At 38.5% G+C, this 14,317-nt stretch overlaps 1 protein-coding gene across 1 annotated transcript in view; it reads left to right on the top strand.

Annotated features, from left to right (window-relative positions):
- iglon5 (IgLON family member 5) overlaps positions 1–3,756 on the top strand; it is a 226,212-nt gene extending 222,456 nt beyond the window's left edge. The window contains exon 8 of the mRNA XM_041792624.1: positions 943–3,756. Within this exon, the coding sequence (XP_041648558.1) occupies positions 943–1,046 (104 nt within the window). The 3' untranslated portion in view covers positions 1,047–3,756. The remainder of the gene's footprint in view (positions 1–942) is intronic.
- The last annotated feature ends 10,561 nt before the right edge of the window (positions 3,757–14,317 follow it).

Below are 14,317 nucleotides of genomic sequence, written 5' to 3'. Positions count from 1 at the left end.
GCTGACCTGTTGCCAGTTTACTCAATTAGTTTCACAAAACGCTCTTCTAGCTGTTGTTTTCATTTGTACCACTTCCTTTTACAGGCTTTTGTTGCCCTGCCCTATTTTTAAGACGTGTTGCTGCCATCAAATTTGAAATGAGCTAATGTTTTTCCTAAAGTGGTAAAATGCTCTTTGTTGAATAAATATGGGTTTATGAGATTTTAAAAAACATTGCATTCTGCTTTTATTGACATTTTACGCAGCGCCCTGACATTTTCAGAATTGGGGTTTTAGTTGGAGATGTCCTTCTGAGCATCTAACAACACTGTGGAAGGGTTTGCAGTGCTCTAAGGGGATTGTTGTATCTTTGATTAGTTAAAGCAGCAATAGATGGAGTCTTATGAGAGTCTTATTTTGATAACAATATTTGCAATCAATGCTGAAACAACAGCACTAATTTAAGAAGCTTCCAATTGTTTTTAATTTTCAAACACAAGTTAGCAAAACAAAAGGGTGCTTGTGAATTGTGGTTTGGTCGTATTAGTTCTGTAGCGACTGGCGAGTCAAAGTGTCGACCTAAAGGTCTAATATGTGTCGATATAATGGCATTTTTATGGCACAGCCTTCAGTATGAAGCACAGTATTATTGTACATTTTAAAATGGGTTTCAGATGTTCAGTAATGAGGTGCAAAGAGTGTAAATCTGTTTGAAATTACAGAATGTGACTCTGTAATGTGACTATTGTAAAACACAGGCTTGGTGTTAATTGTTTCAGCTAATGAAGCCAATGTTTCAGAATAAATTTGGTTAATTAATTTTTTTAAATGTAGACAGGCTGTCACAAACAGACACTCCTTATTGTAGCAGTGTTGTATTTTTCTGCTTGTAAATAACACATTCCTCCTTCTTCGCCCTCCCATCTCTCTTCTATTCGTCCTTCTGTGTTTTTTTCCTTCCAGGACCGGGGGCCATACAGGGGCGAGGGACCGGTTTACAAGCAGGAATGAGCGTCAGCGTGTGTGTTTGGATTTCCCTCTCCACTGTTCTTCTGCTGAAAGTGTAAAAGATCGAGCTCCACCTGGAAAAGTCAGCCCTTAACGTCTGTGAAAGCCCTGCCCCTTCCCTACCGATTCCCCCTTCTTTCCTCTCTCTCTCTCTCTCTTTTCCCCTCTATGGAAGGAAGACGGAAATGAAATTCTTTAATTACGAACCCATCACTGTGAACAAAAAGAATATGCATTAATCCAGGAGCCATTGAATCATCACATACATCAACCCCAGCCTGAAAAAAACACCCACAATTCAATTTTGAGGTCAAGCATTGACATCACCCTCTCCTCCCCTTCTCTCTCACTCAGTCTGTCTCTTTTGTCTCCCAGGATGCCTTGCAGATGTGTCTGACTTGGCATTTCCCCATCGCCTTTCATTTTACCACCTGGCAGATGTTAAGAGAGTGTATATTAATGAGTATTGTGTCAGTGATCAATGAGAACATAGGTAATCTAACAACTGGACCATCATTTATGTAATATACTACACAGACTAATGACTGACTACAATGTTTGCCTTATGGAAACAATATTATGGTGGATATTTATGGAAATTATAGGGTTAATGTGGCGGTTATGTGACCTTTTGGAATTTGTTGAATTGGTGGCCATGTGAAGTGTCACCCTTCATACACAAACATGTATGGATTATTTTTTAAATGTGTAGCAGTGAAGCTGCTATGAATGATGTCAAAATGTACAAAAAAAAGGGTGGGTGGTGACGGCGTCAGTCTCAAAAACCCCTTTATGTAACTCTGAGGGGTTAAACCGAGGTTCCGCATGCGGACACCCTCACTACCCAAACCTTTTTGACCCTCCCCACCTCCCTCCCCTTCTCTGTTCTCCGTGCTCTGTCTCGCATCGCTTTAGTGTTTCCTGCTCCCCATCTTCCTCCCTCCTCCTTCACAGTGTAAATATATGCAGTACAGAGGCCACGCCGGCGACCTCACCTCGCCTCCCATCGGCCTCGACTTCGCTCCGAAACAGCGAGAGACTGTCCGGCGACAACAATATCTTCTGTTTCCAAGCTGCGGCGGTGGCTCCATCCTCTTTGTCGCTTGTTGATAGCATGTACCGGTTAGAGATGTTCCTGTTGTGACTCCATACTTCCTCCCCTTTTCCCTGCACTGTGTCTGTTCTCCTCTGCAAGGTTACCTGCTTTTACTTTTTTGGTGTTAATAATAGTACAGATGATGATGATGTTAATAAGTATTTGAATAACTATGAATAGTAATTCCATGTGAGATATTAAAAAAAAAAGAGAAAAACTGATGGTAATGAGTTGGCGTGGGGGAAAATAATTTTTGTACTTTACTGGGAGAGTCACAAACATTGAAGGATGAAAAAAAATTAACAAAAAAATACACATGTAAAGTTTTTTCGAAGTGATGTGCTCTATTTTGCCATGACAAGCTTTTTAAAAATGCATTTGGAGGATTTATTTCACCTGGCAGTGAATGATGATGTAAATTATGATTTATTTACTGGACTCTTACTCATTCATCACTCATATTTGTCCAGTCTTTCTTTGATTCAGATCTCTGTCAGTCTCTGTGAGGCGGGTCTTGTTTGGCCAGACCGCAGGGAGATAAAGATGTAATTAGCTCTTACCTGTGGCTGGCTAAGTGAAGGAGCCCGGGCCCCGCCTGTTACCCCCCTTTACAACCTGTGATGGCCCCCATAAATCAAGCTCAATCCTGCTACTGACAGGACTCCTCTTCAAGGACAACGCCGCCTCGGTGCGCCCTGTTCTCCCCTACCTGTGACACGCAGGCACGGGCACTACAAAACCCCCATGGCACAATTATCCATCCGCCTCCCCCGCACAGCACAAACAGTGGGAGGTAAGCCCGACACGGTAGCACTCTTTCTGCTCCACTCACATGCAGGGACTGTATGCAAATTTGCCATAATGAGCCTGCACGGAGAGACGAGTTTACCCCGGCTGAACCCAGACTACTGCGGCTTTAAAGGGGAATCACTTAGTATTAAATTGTCTGAATGTGTTTTTGTTTGAATTTGTTTCAAACCAGCAATAACCCCTAACTCTACTGTGCAAGAGGTATCAGATATGGTTAAAGCTGTGGTGTTATATCTGAAAATTTAACAAGGTATATCAAATGTTGTACTTTTACTGTGTACAGTACTCTGAAATGATTGTGAAGCTCTGTTTAAATGGCCCTAATCTTAAAAATACTTCATGTTGTACTCAATTAGTCTTGCCCTCTGCGATTTAGTCTGTGTGACAGAACAAACATCATTCGTGCATGCATCTTGTTGCTCCAAAAATAATGACAAATTCCATTTCAAGCACAAGAGCAGGTCGTTTGGTCACTGCTTCTTCTCTCTGTCTCAGTGACTTCTTCTTCACCCTCTCAGTTTCTCTTTTTCTTTGTTTTCCTACACAAACATGCTGTAATGTATGAGTCCATGTCAGCGTCCCCACTGGGTTTGTCAGTGGCATGTAACATCTGTATGTACATAATCTGTCCTTGATGAAGAAAAAACTAAAGAAAGCATCAAAAGAAAGAGTACAAAAAAATAACACTGTCATGTTTTTCAATGTGGGTTTGAAAAAAAAGCACGTCAATGTTGGTGTATGGGTGGATTTTGAAAAGAAAAAAACAAGCTAACACTGTATGTTGTGGTTCTAAGGACATCGGACAATATGATTTGAAACCATGGTGTTTGAATTGACAGAATGTGGGCATTTTTGTATAAACAAGCCGCTAAAAACATGTTCTCATGAGTCATGATGTATGTAAATGAGTCTGGTGTGAGAGAGAGTGAGTGAATGAGATCTGTAGAGCCTGCAGTTCCCTAGGGTGCACATTTGCAGGGTAGATGAGAAAGCTGCAACCGGTGTGACGGGCCTGTGGGAGGATACCCTGACAGTGCAAATCCTGAATCAGAAAGCCAGGGGGGAGATGGGATGACACTCACCAGACAGTGAACCCTTCATTTGGTGGAAGAAGACAGTCAGACGCTCGTATTGCATCCTCTAACTTGAGTGCTGTGGTCTTTCCCTGGGGAACTTGTACCACACACTATTTATGATTGCACTATGTAATATGAATAGCATTAACATAGCTGCCTTGATCACAAACACAGTCTGCCCTACTTCAAGTGTATAAATAACACCCCAACATGGAGTTCAATGAGTTTACAGTGATATAAATAAGACGTCTGCTTGGCCCCTAATTACATTCAGCGCGCCCTGATGAGAAAGTGTTGATTGGCTCCTGCAGATGAAGGTTAAGACAATCTGTTTACAGAAACTTTGCTAATAAGGTGTCACAAGTGTTGCTTGGAGCTGGTGGGCAGTCGTAGTTTATAGAACATAAATTTATTTACCATTTTAAAGCCGTTAGATTTAATTATAGGTTTATGAGAGTAATGGCTGTAAAGGAGATTAGTTCATATAGTAGTAAATGATTGACACTTTTATGTAAACATCATGCAGCAGTGTGGCGCTGATTTAATGATAGAGGTTGTAAAATTTCCTTGAAATATAATTAACAGCCGCAGAAGAATGTGCCTTTGTTCAGAAGATTCTCAAACAATTACCCTCAAAAGGTTTTAAGGACAGACACTTTGTGCATTGTTTCTCCACTGACGCAGTGATAGATTAATAATTATGGTGCTTTGAGGTCCTGTGTCCACAGCTGCTGTTATTTAAGCTTGAAGTACCCATAACCAGTTAACCTCACCCCAATGTATCTTGGTCTGATTTAAATAGCTCTGTATGCTTAATATTTTCTTTATTCAAGGAGATGTCTCCATAAACAGTGTAAAGGAATCCTGGCCTGGCATTAGCAGCAGCTTCAGACCTGAAAACCATACCCTGGTGTACCTCTGCTGTCATTGGTGATAATACTGGAATCATAAATCCCATCCCTTCTAGATTTTGATTGGTCAGTGATGGAGGAGTGACACTGATAAACATGGTGCCCTCCCAAAAGTTGAACTAATCTCAAGGGTAGTGATCATCAACTGGAGGCCCAGGGGCCACATCAGGCCCCCCACATTCTCCCATCCAGCCCCAAGAGCATCATCAAATTCAGAACATGTGCAGAGGAGAGATATGTTGTGGGTTGTTTTTAAACAACCCCCTAACAGCTATTAAAACAAGCCCAAAAATAATTTAGATTGAAACAGTTTCAGCAGGAATGGTTTTATGTTTCATTCATGTACAGTGCTTAAAGAATTTATTAGACCACCCTAACCCTAACTGAAGTAAGATTTATGCCACAGCTGCCCTAGATTAACCGCATTGGTAATTACCAAAATCATTTTTTATGTTTCTGCAATGGTTAATAAACCAATATGTAGAAGCTCTTTAAACTAAATGATATTTTTAATGCTAAAATATAATTCTTATTGTTATCCATTAATTTTCAAATTTACTGATTTACAAAAAACTGAAAAAAATAGTAAAGCACATTATTATTTCTTGATTAATATGTCAAATTATAGTTATTTACTTGCATTCCTGAACAGAAAAATGAGTTTTAGTGGTTAAATGTTATGCTTGATTAATTTCTGACTTCTCAGAGAAGCCCAGTGAGCCGGCTCAAATTTGGGTGAATTCAGTTTGAAATCCCTCATTCCTGTTCAAAATGGTCAAACGTGGAGAGATGACTGAAAATGAAAGAGTCCGCATTAAAGCACTTCATGATACTGGATGGTCTTTGAGACAAATATGACAGGTGGTCTAATAAATTTGTTAAGCACCTTATATAAATATATATATATATATATATATATATATATATATTTTTTTTTTTTTTTTCCCAGAAAACCACCGATCAGCCATTACTAGTTAATGTAATGCATGTTAAACAAAAATTTATCAGTCCATTCCTGATAAAACTGCCATTTTCTGTCAACTTTTGGCTTCAGGAATATTCAGCTGAAATATCTCAATCGCCCCCTTGTGGCTGGCTGTGGTAAATAGGACTGAGCCTAACAATTAAAAATATTTGAAATAACAATTAGATGTTTTTGAAATGAAAATTAAAATATTTAAACAAAAATATGTTAATGAGACCATTTAAAAATTTAATTTATTCTTGTAAGAGATCGGCCCCCCAAAGTACCTGTACAGGAAAAAGCAGGCCCTTTTCCAGCTGCTGTTGATGACCCCTGCTCTAGGGAAACACAACATCAGAGGTGGAAAAAGTACCAGACAATTGTACTCAAGTAAATGTACAGTTACTTTGGTTAGAAATGCACTTAAATAGAAGTAAAAGTACTGCTCTATAGCAGTTATTTATGGCTTTCAGTGTTTATTTTTTACTCAGTACTTGATACAATACAAAATGTAACTAGCTACAATACTTCCCGCATATACTGAAGTAAAATTAATGATTTTGAAAATTACCTTAAATAGTACAAGTACTTTAAAAAGCTACTCAAATACAGTAACTTGAGTAGATGTAATTAGTTACTTTCCACCCTGACTGATACCAGTACTTAAACCCAGCACTGGTGCTGATAAGTACTAATTTTACAGCATGATGTTGGCCTCTCATTATTACAGCAGGCAAACAGATGGAAGTAATGTCTACAGTTTGATGATATTTTCTCATAAATAAAGATGAAAAAATTAGATCACACTGCAAACTATGCATTGCTAAATTGTCAGTTCATAACTTTAAGTCACATGACCACACAGAGGCCAAAGGGGACCAAAAGCTTTGACCAGTGTAAGCCACCATTTAACACTACGTGGAGCTGCAGAACCAAGCATTGTATTTTCCATCTTTTAAAGAATCATTGGATTTATTCTAACAAACAAAGATGTGTTTCTCCAACTTTTAGCAAAGATGAGCAAGATAATAAAACGTGATTAAGGACAAAGCATAGATCTGCATATTCACTCCCTTGAATGTTCATCTATTATTCAGTAATTTTTTCTAGAGTTCTCAAATGTAAGTGAAGAAAAATATTCATTACCTCCGCCAAGGAGGTTATGTGATCAGGTGGGTTTGTTTGTTTGTTTGTTTGTTGTTCGTGGACGGATTTTCATGAATTTTCAGGAAATGTCAGAAATGGCATAAGGAAGAACTGATTAGATTTTGGGACTGATCTGGATCATCGTCTGGATCCAGGAATTTTTTAAAGGATTCTGTACTATTGGGAGACAGGGCTAATGGCGGTGATCTGCGCTGTTATTGCTTTACACCAGGAGATGGCAGACATGAGTAACTTTTCAACGTTTTGGAGTGTATAGAGTTTGAAAGACGCATGCCCGGTCAAGGAGAAGAGTTGGAGTGTAACAGAGAGAAAGACAGCTAATTGTAGCGAGAATACTCACAATGCTGGGAGGAATAGAGGAATATTCACCCTCTGCCATGACTTCCACACGTAGCGAAGCCAATGCTTTGCTTCACTGTGTCTCCACCCCACCAGGGAGGGAGTAATCGGCAAATTAAATTTTGGGAGTGATCCAGATCACCATCTGGATCCAGGAATGTTTTTAAAGGATTCTTTACTATTGGAAGATAGGGCTAATGGTGGAGGTCTGCACTCTCTGAGTGCTTTTCTAGTTTGTTTGTTTGTTTTTTTCATCACGTAAGTCATACATGCACACAATGAAGCAATCTTAGCATGGTAAAACAAACATTTCAGCAGTGTTAATTTTGGCAGCTATTTCTAATTTTAGTTTTCGTAACATTTTAGTCATCTCTGTCCTTTTTAGTTTTAGTCTAGTTTTAGTCCAGAAAAAATCCTCAAATTTTAGTCTTTACTTTTAGTTCAAGCATTTACTTTCTTGCCTAAATCTGGTACCAAATCATGGTAATGTGTTCTCTGCACTCTGCCAAACTTGGGGTCCCTGCTTTCTACAGCTGAGAGGCAAAATAGCTACAGATGCATTGTATTTAGACTGATTTACTAACAGTGGAGAAATATCACAGATTTTGAATGTCCAGCGAAAACTAAATAACATTTTAGTCTAGTTTTAGTCATTTTGACTAAAACTAAACTTAGTTTTTGTCAGTTTTAGTCGTCATCAACCTATTTTCGTTAGTTTTAGTTTAGTTTTTGTCATGAAATATAAAGGCTGTTGATGAATAGTTTTAGTCATAGTTTTAGTCTGCATTTCAGAATAACTCCAATCCAGTTTTCATCTTCCAACCTCAGAGAGAGGGAAGAGAATCCTTCCCCTTAAAACCCCACCAGGTTACAAAAGTATGGATGATTTTATGCATGTTCAATATGTTCTGCTGTTTGTGAAGCAGTGATATTGTGAGGATGACTGTCAGCTGTTTCTTTCTGTCAGCGCTCTGGCAATGTTAGGTAATAGCAGTCATATTTTTCAGGCTTAAGAAAAGTCTATGTGGTGCTTCTGTCTGTTGCAACCTACAGAGACAATGGAGCGTATTATAACATTAATACACAAGTAACTCCTCTAGGTTTTATTTCACTGACTCTAGAACTAAACCGGGGTTTGTGTTGTCATCGATTAGTGCATCCAGGTCGACAACAACCTTTCATGGGTTTTCCTTTTTTTTTTTTTTTTTGGTCTTTAATAAAGTAATATTCGTGCACTCCTGTTTTCAACTGAGCAAACAGCTGATGTCAAGGGCGGTTTTTTTTTCACATTCAGACTGAGAGACTAAAAACCCTAACTATACTGGTTTTGTATTGAAAATGAGTGCTGCCACTGCAAATGAAAAAAGAAACTGAGATGTGGACACAGGCCTCAAAGTGAAGTCTATAGAAAAACCAAATAAGTGTGCAGGAAGCCTGATTGTATAGCTTTATTCGCTCAGTATGTAGCAGGCTCAGGCTGCAGCCTCTCCTTCAACCCCCTCCCTACATGGAACAGATCCCGGATAGACTTTCAATTCAGAGAGCAATGGTTAATCAATACCTTCGACTGAATGGCTTTGGAATAGAGCAATTTCTCTCCGGCCGGCCCTACCAGGTCCCTAGAAGCTGAATTGATCAAGTGTCTATAGAGCGGCCTTAGAACAGAGAGCATAATTCATCATGCCTGATACAAGACACCCCTAATTGCGCATCGATTTTAAGCCCTTCTCTGAAACTATTTGGGCAAGCTGTAATGTCAGCTCAGTAAACTATGTGTTCGGAGCTACACTTCAAATGAAGGGAATGAAGAATTAATCACTTGTTTTTCTTCTAAAATCAGACCAGGCTGGTTTGTTTTGCTACATAATGTATTCTTATCCTTACATGCTCCCTGTTTTCACACTAAATGCATCATTTGTGGGGTTCTGCAGTGGTGTTGTGTTTATTCTTTACGATAGAGCTGCAGCCTGGATTCTTTAGCCACTGTCAGCAGCTATTGACACCGCTTATCTAAAGGCTTAAGTCTGGGCATAAAGTACACAAAAATAAGGTGCAAGCATGCAATACAATAGCAGAGAATTATATGGAACATCATAATTCAGTAATGTGACAAATTGTAGACACTTCTGCGGAGGAGTCAGCATACCAAAAGGGTATATGCTACACAGAGAGACAATTATATATGAATGTTTATCATTGTTCTAAATCCCCCGCTCACGTCCTTTACAGCAAAGCACGCCTAATTCCCATATATTATCCTAATTATCCATTGTTTACCAACCATCTACAGGCTCATTCAGTCCTCATGGGCAAAGTCAATGTTGCAAGTCTATTAAGGCCCAGTACTTTTCCATTACAACAGCTAATGAGTGCATTAGTATACAGCATGCTAGACGAGGACTGTGACAAGAAAGGTCTCCATTACAGTGAAACTGGAGAACACTTCAGGTGCATCATAGATAGATAGATAAATAGATGGATATCATTGCTTTGAGTAGTTAAATAGATTCCTCATACATCCCTGACTTCAGGTGTTCTGTATATATTTAAATCCTCAGCTTGCAGCAAAGATGTTGTGCCACAGAACCCCACGTCTCGCCCTCTCCTCGCTGCGACCAGATGGCGTCTTGTCAATCACTCACCCTCTAAGAAACAGCAGCGTCTGGCTAATTAACAGCGTGCCACACTTCCACCAGGCGAGCAACAGCGGCGATCGCACAGGACCAGGCAATACAATGGAAGGATCTCGCCCACCACCTCTCCCCTTGTCATTAAGTCGCCCACCTCACATCTCCAACATAGAAAGAGTCCCATTACTTGGCCTCTCTGAATCACCGGCCCACGCCTGGCATTTTCCCTGTCAATCAACGTAGGGGTAAATATTGGTTGCGGTGCGGAGGACTGACAGGGGGAACTTGGATGTCTTCCACAAGTGACAGCGCCAACTGGTGTTTTTGTGCTGATTTATATAGCAGTTATGGGGTGTATGCATGCCAGGATGTGGTGAAGTCAGCAACGTGGGCAACAAATGTCTTGTTAGCGTGTGCAGCACGCTGGAGGATGGGATACATGACAGGATGTATGATAGGGGCTGGAGATATGGCGTGTGCCTCCAGAGGGCGATAACAGGAGACTGCAGGAATCCTTGCTGCAGAGGGAGGGAAAAGGAATACATTCAACAAGGAAAAAAAAGTTTACCTGAAGGAGTTGGCAATCGACCATATTTACTAATCAGCCTTTTGACTCTGATGTCACCCTCAGGGTGGGATACAGTCATCTGGTCACCTGACCAGGTTTGCAAATAAGAAAAAACAATTTTCTGTCATTTCACTGACTCTAACTTAAAAGGAATTTAAAAAAGAGCAGGACAAAATGCTAAATTTCAAGTCATTACAAAATGTTAATTTAACTCCTATTTAATGAGACCTGAGCTTTTGTTTGGAATGTATTTTCAGTTCCTCCGACTTATTTGGGATCAGAAGGACCTCAGAAGTATAAAAGCTCAGCCTTGTCTTTGAACAGGAATTATTTTTGACCAAAAATGATTCCCACAACTCTCCAGAATGTACCAGTTCTGCAGAAAATACAGCACTGGATCAGTTTGAGAGCAGGTATTTTGGCTGTGTGTCAGCCATGTGATAATCAAGAAATGGAGTCAGCCATTGAGAAAAGGATGGGGGAGTCATTTTAATGATGGACAACTAGGGCCTGCTAAGGTCAAACATCAACATTTCCACTACATTTTAGGAAATTTTCCTTTTCAAAATCCACACAATTTCCCTAAAATTTAAAAGGAATTAATTCATTAAAAGAAAATGTTTTTTCTGTAAAAGTTTAAAAACAAATTTTTAAATTATTACATAAAAATGTCCCACAATTTCTTCAATAAATAATAAATAAATATTCCCCAAATAATTCAGTGAAACTTTATGATAAAACTTAAACATTCCTATAAAAATGTTCCCCAAAATTCCATAAAAACACCTTAAAATTTTAAGCACATTCCTCTGAAATTTCTTCTCAAATTACCAAAAAGTATAAAATTACAATCACCCCAAAAAATCTAAAAATGCTGAAAAATTCCCCCAAGCAACCAAATATCTCTGCAATTTTCAGCCCCCCCCCCCCCCCCACACACACACACACAAAAATGTCCAATTAAACCAAAAATACAAAAAAGTTCCCCCAAAACTGTAAAATCCAATTCCTGAAACATCCAAACAAATTTCCCAAACAGCCATGAAAATGCAAAAAACAATCAAACCAAATCTCCTAAAACTTCCAATAAAACTCTCCAGAACATACAGACTTATCCCCAAGTTTCCATGAAAATACTTAAAAATTTCAAGTTAATTCTCCAAAATATTCAAATAAATTCTCTCTGATTCTGTGGAAAATTCCTGAAATTTCAAGCAAATTTCCCTCGAAATTTCTTATCAACTTACCAAAAATATACAAATCTAGTCCCCTAAAAACCATGAAAATGATGGAAAATTCCCCCATATATTCACAATTAAATTCCCATTTCCCCAAATTTCCACAAAAACACCAAAAATTTCAAAAGGCATTTTCCCTAAAAAAGTAAAGTCAAATTCATCCATCCAAAATATCCAAACAAATTTCCAAATTGACTTTAAAATCCAAAACAAATCAAATAAATTTTCCCCCAATATTTCCAATGGAACACTACAAAATATAAAAGCCTAATTTGAAAAAAAAATATGTAAAAAACTTGAAAATTTAAGCCAATTCTCCAAAATATCCAACAAATTCCCCTAAAAGACATTACATTTATCTTCAAATTCTAACAGCAGAAATGATTACTTCGTTGTATGGAAGCCATACTGTAATGTCCTCACATGTACATGCAGGAGGTTAATGAAGCTAGCCTCAGGTGTTAGCCAAATAGTTGCGTGCTAACGTTAGCCGCAGTGCAGTACAACTCAGTGTTGACCTGTTCAGGCTGCCAAATCTCATCCAAAGCTTTATTTTTTGTTTTCTGCTTTTTGGCAATATTCATCAGCTGTAGAGATCATAAAAGACTTCCCTTGTTTTGAAATGTTTCACCCCATACTCCGTTTACACATCAGGCGTGTGTGCAGGCTGATTGATGCCGACGTGTATCACAGCAGTAATCATCATAAACTGAGAGTTAAGGACAGTACTGACAGCAAGCAGCTGCAGAAAATATTCAAACTAAGGCTTAAGAATCGTCAACTTTAATAGGAGATGTCATTTCTCAATCAGTACGTTTACTGCAGATGCACTAGCAGATTTCTCTCTCTTGCATGGTGCCTTTCTCTTTTGTCATCCATATTTATCACGTATTTAAGAAAAAATAAGGGGTCTTGACCGAGTCTTGTCTATGTATGGTACACAAATTGATTGATTTGACCTGCAATAAATCATTTCTGCTTCTACAAGAACCTTAAGAGCCACAACTTGTCATAAAAGATCCCCACATGGCTTGAGATGAGCAGGTTGAGTATCACAGTTTGGTTAAGCTCCTTTCCCTATATGCTTATATATTCTGAATAAATCATGAACTAAAAAAAGCGACAGTAAATCAGACCAGCCAAGACAAAGTATGCCCTTGTTAGCATTACAAGACAGAATAGAAGCTTTCCCTCCTATTGAGTGTAAACATTAGCTAAACTGGCCAAATGTTAGCATAGAATTAGCTCAATGTAACCATCAACTATTATGGATTAGCTTAGCCTGAGCTTAAAAGCAGCCATTGCTTTAAAAAAAAAAGATTTGCTTCTTGTTATAGTGGCTAGCTTACCATTACAATTAAAGATATGTTAGCTAACATTCAGGTTTCCATTGAAAAAGACATCTTTGATCTCAATGGGACTTACCTGGCTAAATAAAGGTTAAATAAAAATTAAAAAATGACCATTAGCTACAAATTTACCTTTCTATTAAACTGCTAGCTAGGGGGAAAAATTACTCTGTCATGAATAGGTTGTTTGATAGAGCTCATGGTCACGACAGTTAATGCTTATTAAGTTTATATACAAGAAAATGTTATGTTTCTCCCCTATCATATTGTTACATAAAAAAAATAAATGTTAGCTAGCAAGTAGCAGAAGAATTAGCTACTTCAGCAGATGTCTAATGGAGAGCGCAGGCTGCAGCTCTGAGCTCTTGCAGACCACAAGACAGAGAGAGAGTAGCTTGTAACAGTTTAATCGTTTTTCTGTACTGCTTTGGCAACAACACGATGCATTTGTTCATGCCAATAAAGCACATCTGAGATTGAGAGAGATATATAGTCACAAAGGAAATTGAACACATTAGACACCATCTCTGTCTGGAAGGATGGGACCAAGTTTGCCTATTTCCTGTTTAAAAGTACTTTAGCAAATAGTGGATTACTTGCTCTGGTAGCTTTAGCTATACCTAACGTAGCTATGCTAGCTAAATAGTTAACATTACTACATAAACAAGCATAGCTATGTTAGCTTTAGCTTTGACAAAATTGGCCTTACCAACCGTAGCTAAAGCTAATATAGCTTGATTAGGAGTGTAGGCAATGCCGCTAACACAGCTATAGCTTTGTAGCTAACACAGCTTAGTTAGCTACACAGTTAACATAGCTATATTGCTAACCTACATAAGCTAGGTTTTGCAAAGATTGCATGAGCTAATGTAACTTTGTTACCATTAGCTTCAGCTACATTAGCTACATTAAATCATGTAGAATCATTAGTTTTAGCATTTCCTATGTTAGCTGCATTAGGCTAGAGTGTTTTCAAGGAGGCCAAACCTTTTTCTTGTAAGCAGACTGTTTAGCTGGCTTTATTAAACATTTTCTTATTGGGTTTTGAAGGTCAGGTTATTTACTTTAAACCTTTGGGGTCCGAAGTTTTATCTGATTTTTTTTTTAAAAGTTTTAGCATGTATTTACACAACACGAGCTTCAAAGGTAACAGAACTGCTTAGCTATATTGGTAATTGCTGT

Source organism: Cheilinus undulatus, linkage group 8 (genome assembly GCF_018320785.1).
Source record: "Cheilinus undulatus linkage group 8, ASM1832078v1, whole genome shotgun sequence".
Classification (NCBI taxonomy): domain Eukaryota; kingdom Metazoa; phylum Chordata; class Actinopteri; order Labriformes; family Labridae; genus Cheilinus; species Cheilinus undulatus.
Note: the sequence above shows the minus strand (reverse complement) of the source record. Positions and strands in the feature narration are given on the sequence as shown.